This window comes from Lineus longissimus, chromosome 17 (genome assembly GCF_910592395.1).
Source record: "Lineus longissimus chromosome 17, tnLinLong1.2, whole genome shotgun sequence".
In the NCBI taxonomy this organism is placed as follows: Eukaryota; Metazoa; Nemertea; class Pilidiophora; order Heteronemertea; family Lineidae; genus Lineus; species Lineus longissimus.
Window position 1 is genome coordinate 3,697,691 of NC_088324.1, and position 8,167 is coordinate 3,705,857.

At 42.3% G+C, this 8,167-nt stretch overlaps 1 protein-coding gene across 1 annotated transcript; it reads left to right on the forward strand.

The window, feature by feature from the left end:
• Positions 1-1,666: 1,666 nt before the first annotated feature.
• LOC135500963 (uncharacterized) lies at positions 1,667-3,094 on the forward strand. Its single transcript, XM_064792681.1, has 2 exons — positions 1,667-1,985; positions 2,109-3,094. Exons 1-2 carry the CDS (start codon positions 1,667-1,669, stop codon positions 3,092-3,094), a joined length of 1,305 nt encoding a protein of 434 aa, XP_064648751.1.
• The last annotated feature ends 5,073 nt before the right edge of the window (positions 3,095-8,167 follow it).

Sequence of the window (8,167 nt, forward strand, 5' to 3'; positions counted from 1 at the left end):
TGGATTTGAAATCTGGTTATGTGTTACTTTTTAACACCTATATTCATATTCATCTCACTTAAAAATAAATCTTAGTGTTACACTCACAACCAGGAGTGTGGTTCTTAATCCCAGCTTGGTGTTACAGTCTCCGAGAAAGTAGTACATTTTGTACTACCACTATAACACATTTTAAAGTTGGTGTTAGATTCAAGTAAAAAAAGATGATATTTGCGCCCTTCCAAGAAGTTGTAGCTGGAGTTTTCATTGATGATGTTAATCGACAGCGGAGGAGACCTGACCATGTTCGACGGGCAGCCACGTAAACAGAAGAAATACTGCTCAAGGCAACACAGGAAAAAGACAACAAAAAACAACGACGGGGAGTGCCTTAAGCATTTGTGTTAGTGGTAGTACAAAATGCAGGCCACGTACCTGTTATAAAGATTTCAGCCATTTTGCAGTTAAATAGGCAATATACATATTGGCCTATGACTTTTTTGGTGGTTCGATTGCGAACCACCATCTGTGCTTGGTTATTCGTTTTTACTCCTCTATAGTCCCATGTATGCATCTGCGTGAACAAATTAGTTCTCATGTTTGTAACGTCCAAAAAGACAATACTATTCTGCCAAGATCTCTCAGAATAATCTCAGCTTGATTCGCCCCGCTTGAATTTACTAATAGCCGCTATAACCTGCTGAATATATGATTTATTCAATACCCATATTGTTCCACACATCGCCGATGTATAGCGTAGTAATTTTATATTGAGTCGGCTGTCTGCTTGTGGAGGTCAAGCTGTCAATACGCGATGTGAATGTACACATTTTAGCTTGCTGGCGTCATCAAATGCTACACTTTTTCACAGCAGCATCGCATTAACAGTGATATTCGCCTTTCACCCTGATTTGGTGGATTAGCGACTTGATTTTTGCAGATATTCAACATCCGCGCCGTCTAAATTGTTGATGCTGCCGCCTATCAATAGCTAGTTGAGTTCGCGAGTAAGCGTGGCGGGAATTTCGAATCACCTGATTTGGAGCGCCACACAGTTGAATTATGGTAAATACAGTACTGTATGCATTTAGCTGGCCATCACCAGGAGATTACAATAGGGCTATATTTATCATTATACATGTTCTTGCAATAAGCCATCATAGATCAATTCGCAATTGCATTCCTAAGCTTCATAGGCCTACTGAATGCGGACAAATTCCTATGGGACTGATCATGCGTCTATTTCCAAAGTCAGCCTAGAACATGTATAATGATGAGTATAGGCCTATTTTGATATCCTGGTGTTGGCCAGCTAATTCAATGCATACAGTATGTGTGTCCGTAATTTCTCATGAACGCTGCTACCTATACTGTATACGTTGCATTTGCTGGCCACCACAAGAAGACCAGAATAGGCCTATATTACTCCTTATACAATGTTTAAGGCCACGAGTAGAGTTCCATTTGTCACCATTCACTGAAATGTTGTATAATAATTTTGGAAGCTACGGATTGCCCTGTCAGCAGTCTGTTGGCACACTGACATTAACTGTTAATGAAAGTTAGGCCTTTGAAAACAATCTTATGCAATATTGATAAGCAAGATGTTGAGGCCAAGGCAGTTGATGTTGTCAGCATGCTTGTAAGGACAATTTTTTTTCTCCTGATTTTGCACCGCCTTTGGTGCATGGACAATGGGAATGGAGCTGAGGAGGACCGTAATGAAAATGATGCTGTTGGTGATAATGAAAACGTCGTAATTCCTCCCAGACTGAACGCCTACTCATTAGATGTTCGTATCAGGCGACTTGATGAGTACCATGAGCTGAACATTGCAAGGCCAAATGGGATTACTCCTTCAGAATATGGACAGCTACGTGGCATTCCCCGAAGGACCATTGCGCGATGGATACAGGAGGAGGATGAATTGCGCGACAGACACCGAGAATCCACATACAGATTGCGACAGATGCAAAGGCTAAGGCAACATGGAATTGATGGCACAGGTTAGTTATCCTGGTGACCTTGGTGCATCGGGGAAATGAATCAGGTGAATGAGGTGAAATGTAGGTGGGGGCTGGTAGGCAGGCAGGTGATGTGGCCCTTACGATTTTTCTCTCTCATTTCAGGTAGATGGCCAGAGGAAGAGAGACTCTTAAATGATTGGTTCCTACAGCGTCGAGAACATGGTCTTCCAATAGCTGGGAGTGACCTGATGTTCCAGGGTGAACGGTTCTTCAACATTTGGTGGCACGATCTTCCTGAGGAACAGAGGGAACATTGGATGGAACTGCGCCCTCATCTAATACCATTTTCAGCATCAAGTGGATGGTTACAAGGTTTCTTGACTCGTCATGGTATTAGCTACAGGAAGACTTGCAAAGACTCCACATCAATACCGCTCAATGCTGCAGAGTTGGTAACGGCATCTCAAAATAAGGTCCGAAACATTATCAATGATAATGGAATACAGATTATCGTCAACATGGATGAAACTTTTGTTCTTTGGGACATGGCACCCACGTACACGTACTCTTTGCAAGGTTTGAAACAAGTGGACATACGAACTTCGCGAGGAAATGCAAAATTAGGGTGTACGGTGACTTTAGCGATGACTGCGTGTGGGAGAAAACTCCCTGCAAGTATAATTTTCAAGGGTCTGCGCGATGATGGTCCAGAAATCGCTCGACTTCGGGCAACTGCCCCCAATGGTGTGCGGGTAACGGGCTCGCAAACAGGCTGGGCAAGTTGGCAGACACTTATTGCTTGGGTAAATGATTGCCTCATACCGTTTGTGGGAGACAACTTTCCATTCCTCCTAATTTGGGACATGTTCCCAGCGCACCGGCATCAACAAGTGCGTGACGATGTAGAGGACGCTCCCGGGTTCATAGGGCTGATACCAGGGACATGTACCTCACTGGTACAACCTTTGGATCTGACCATCATCCGCAGCTTCAAATGTACAATTAGACGCCTATGGAAGGAGTGGAAAATTGAGAACAATGGCATTCATGGTCGTTCCCCGCAGATCACCAGGGATGCTGTAATTCAGATGTATCAACTGCCTGGGAGAGAAGTGCCCCCGAAGCAATCAATACAGCATGGAGAGTGAGTGGGCTTGAAGGCAATCAAGAAAATCCGCCTCATCAAAATGATGAGGTACACTTTGAAGTTGATGCCGATAATCCTGAAGATGATCTTGAGATTGATAGGGTTAATGCTCTCCAATAAATCCCCGTGTGTTCAAATCAATGTGTTATGATGTCAGTTTTTCTCACATGCCTAGGCCTAATTCCCTGAACAATGCAGTTGATTTATGAAGGCCTAAAAAATGTATCAGGAGTAATATAGGCCTATTGTGGTCTTCTTGTGGTGGTCAGCAAATGCAACGTATACAGTAGATTTACAATGAAAACATCTATGACAGGTTCCTCTGATGATATCACATCACATTTCAACAACTCCTGCCCAGATTGCGGTAGTTGATAAAGCTTGGAATCAGTGAAACCATGTAACCAGTAATAAACCTTGGAATAGTCAGTTCTAAACCGTGGAATCACTGTGCAAGTACCGAGTGAAATCGGGCGCGTTCCTTCCACGATTTATACCCTCCCAACTGCCAATCTCGTCCCAGCTGACTTTATTGGTAGTTCCAGAATCAACCTTTTTGTGGAGGATGACGTCATCATTGAATGCATTGGGAATGTGTTGTTGTCGTGGAATCACTGTGCAAGTACCGCGTGAAATCGGGCGCGTTCCTTCCACGATTTATACCCTCCCAACTGCCAATCTCGTCCCAGCTGACTTTATTGATAGCAATTTGCCAGTAGTTCCAGAATCAACCTTTTTGTGGAGGATGACGTCATCATTGAATGCATTGGGAATGTGTTGTTGTCGTTAAAAAATAAACTTATATTCATGACGGGCCGCCATTTGCAAATATCTAATTATTGCTCTTCGATGAAAGCAAAAGTAAGCTTTTGTGATTGTTTTGTATTCCATATACTAAAATAAAACGTTTTTGTTAGAAGAATCATTTGTCTATATAATGCTCTGATAAAGCTCAGTAGATATGACAAACATGCACACGGGAATCACTAAAAAAATGTGTCCGGTTAGAACTGGTTACATCACGAAAATATCTCTACATCCCTCGATGTGTACATGAATATGTACGAAATCGCTCACAGCGAAGGAATTTATTCACATTTTTCATCTACAGACGCGGCTAAAACCTTCGGGAATAAACCTTCATCTACGTTTCTACGGAAAAGTGCCAGCCGGTACTGCATGATGTAGTCAATCTTCTCTGTATCACCCTGTATGATCACACCGCTCCGTAGTTCAAATAGGCCCCGTGTGGTGGCGTAGTAAGCGGATCGCTGATTGGTCCATATTATGGGTGTGTGGTGGGCGGGTCGTGACGTGCATGCCTATATTTGGGATATCAGTAATGTACACTGGAGGCGAGGTATGACTGGGTTGTTCTAAAATATAGATTATTGAATCGGATATGCAACTGATTTCTAAACTACCGTCAAATTCCAATCTGATCATGTAAAAATAAGCTCCAAATATTGATTCGTAACCGCCTTAGGTTCAAATGGCATTATTCCATGTTTTTATGCATTTTTAGGACTGATTCCAAGGTTTATCACTGGTTTCAAGGTTTCACTGGTTCCAAGCTTTATCACCTACCCCAGATTGCCCCCATTATATGCGCAAAAACTTCAGTCCCTGCCCTGCCCACAATTCGAACCACCCCTTCAGTTTTTTTTAAAGACTGCTTGTTTTTCAGGACTTAATCAGCGAGGAACGCTTTCACAGCCGGATAGATATATCCAAGCCTGTCAAACTGTGAAATTTTCGTTGTACGTTGTGTGTGATAACTTCAAAGTTTGGGGGTTAGAACATAGGGGACGCTTTTTCAATAATTTTCATTATTGACGTACTTTTTGGAGTGTATGGTTCAAAAACACTCACATGAACATGTGTGTACATGCGTGGTAATCTAAAAATGTCAAAAGATTTGCCCCACATATCATACTAAATTCTTATATTATTTAGTTTTTATCTAAAAATGATAAGATCCTTATCCACTGCACACTAAGGGAATACAAATTTTTCAAATGGCCTATTTTCCTATACAACCTCGACTTTACATACAGGTGCGTGACACAGTAGAGGCGCGGTTTTTGCCGTGGTTACAAAGAATCATATACTCAATGAAAGTACACTTAATTGTGTGTAACGAGAAACGAGACATTTCATTTTCCGGTCATTTTTAAGAAATTTACATTCATTTAAAAAAAAATACAATTCCTTGAAAAAGGCTATGTTTCCTATGTTAAAACCAATTAAAAATCTGGCGCAATAGAAAACAGACAACTTTGCAATATTAGTAGAATACTGTAGAGTGTTTACTTCAGTCATCCATAAATGGTGTGCACATGTCAAAATTTGGCAATAACTGCTTAACTATGTATATTTCTCATGACTTTATCATTGCTGCGCAACAATGGAGGTTGTTAAAATGAAGGCAACATGCTGTCATTGCTAAGCCCGCAGCACACTAGCCGCAAACTTCGGCGTTCACAGGCGTTTTTTGCCGCAAGAGTCCTGAACGCCTGAAAAATCCCTAGTCTGCTACGTACGGCGTCGGCGAACGCGACTTGCCGCCACTTGCCGCAACTAAACGCAAAATATCTAACATGTTTGATTTTTGACGCGTGTCGCCGCGTTTGAACGCAAGAAGAAGCCAGGTGTGCTACGGATTGCCGCCTGAATTGGCGTCGGCGGCGAGGCTATGGCCAATCAGCTTGCGTCTTGATGTCACATGATTTCGCGCTGCATGGCCCAGGATGGGTTAAAGTGGTGGAAAAGACGCTACTGGACGCCAATTCTGGGCAGGTGTGCTCTGACCGGGATCCACTGGCCGCGAACTTTGGCGTCGAGAGGCGTCAGCCGAACGCTTCTTGTCGCCAAAGTTGGCGGCTAGTGTGCTGCGGACTTTAGGGATTTGAAGCTTGTCATGTCAGATGATGGGCTGCTCAGAGTTCGAGGTCGACTTGGACCATCTTCGCTATCTCAGAGCACCAAGGAACCTATAGTACTTCCAGGGCAATCCACTATTGTACAGACTGTTATTAGGGACACTCACAACATCTTGGGACGTGCAGACATGCAGGTGTTAGCTGAGCTACAGCATGACTACTGGATAATCAGAGCTTCACGAGCAGTTAGGAGGGTTAACAGTAATCGTACCGTATGCAGGAGATATCGGGCTCAAACAATCGAATAGGAGATGGCAGAGCTGCCAGCGGATAGAGTTGAGACCGAGCCATCGCCGTTGAATAGGGCAGGAATGGATTACTTTGGACCTCCTTGGGTAAAGATCAAGAGAAGAAACAAGTCCGTCGAGGAGAAACGTTATGGTTTTATTTTCAGTTGTCCAACTAGTAGGGCCGTGCACCTCAAGACAGCACACAATCTCGCAACCGATGCTTGAGTGATGGCCATTCGGAGATTTGTAGCCAGGCGAGGACATGTAAAAAGGATGATTTCAGACGATGGCAGTAACATTGTTTATGGCACGCCAAAGTAGAATAAATGCAAGACTTGAAAACATAATGCAACATTTTGAAATATATTGCAACCCTTGAACAAACATGCCAACATTTCAAAAACTTATGTCAAGATTTTAAAATATGTATCAAGAAAATTGAAAAGATTATGCAACATTTCCTAAAAATGTAGGTCAACTTTTTTTCAAAAATATGTGGCAACCCTTGCAAAAAACATGGCAACATTTTGAAAACAATACTCGCAGCATTCACGTGACCAAACACTACCACGTGACTTTCCTTTATGACCTGGAGGCGAGCTTGCAGCGGTATTTCATTGAGATAGCGCCGTGTGTGCTTGCCTGTCCGGCCGTTTTTGAAAGAGCTTCGATTCATTTCCAAACTCTGAAAATGCGGAAACTACATGTCAGGCATGTTCATGTATCTCTGTGCAGATATGGACAACAGGTATCCCACATTCAAGCTCGTTCCTCAGTGGAAAAGGAAGGTCACGTGGTATTAATATTATTATTATTATTATTATTATACGCCACATATTTTTGGAAACAAGTTAGCCTACATTTTCAGGAGATGTTGCATTATATTTTCAAATTTCTTGATACATATTTTAAAATCTTGACATATTTTTTTTTTAATATTGGCATGTTTTTTCAAGGGTTGCAATATATTTCAAAATGTTGCTTTATATTTTCAAGTCTTGCATTTATTCCGCTTCGGCGTGCCATAATTTTTCGTGAAGAGGAAAACATTAGAAACAGAATCAAGGAACTGAATGCGGAGATGGAAAAATTAGGTATCGACTCGATATTCAATACTCCCACGGCAAGTCACCAAGGTGGATTGTGGGAACGATCGATAAGGTCGGTTCGGAAATCTCCCTATGGAATTCTCAGGGATCAGGTCACGACAGATGAGGGTTTGCAAACAGCCTTTGAAGAAGCAGAATACATCATCAACAGTCGACCGCTTATACTACAGTTCAAGGCACACCGGATGGTCTACTGTCTATAAGCCTAACTAAGCGAATATACTCCTAACCTCTAAAATGGGAGACAATAACTCCTCCAGTGTCTTACCTCACATGTCTGCCATTGAAGATTTAATACACTGGACCACATAGCACATCTCACTTGAGAAAGTACACTTACATAGGTATACAATAGCCAGTTTTGCGAATAACGTTCTCTAAGACGAGTATGAATGATAAATGCAAGCAAAAAAGAAACTTGTCGAAATTATTTTCGTCCGCCATTGCTTGGATGTTTGGTCCCATTCCGGGATGTTTGGTCCCATTCCGGGATGTTCGATCCCATTCCTGAGCTCTTTGCTGTTCTAACGGGATAACATTTCACACTTTTCTTTTGTTTCCGTTAGCAGATCGACGACAAAAATGCCTCGCTTTGACTGAAAATGCCTCATGTTCGTGGGATGTTCTGTCTAATACACCCAACCCCTGGTATAGATCTTTTAACCATATTTGAGAGTATGAATCTTGTTTATATGTTTTGAATGCCAATTCGACTAGGATGACAATTGGTGCATATGCGGCTCTGCTGAAAGCCAAAATGCTACGGTTCTTTGAGCTATTGCTGTGCCCTATT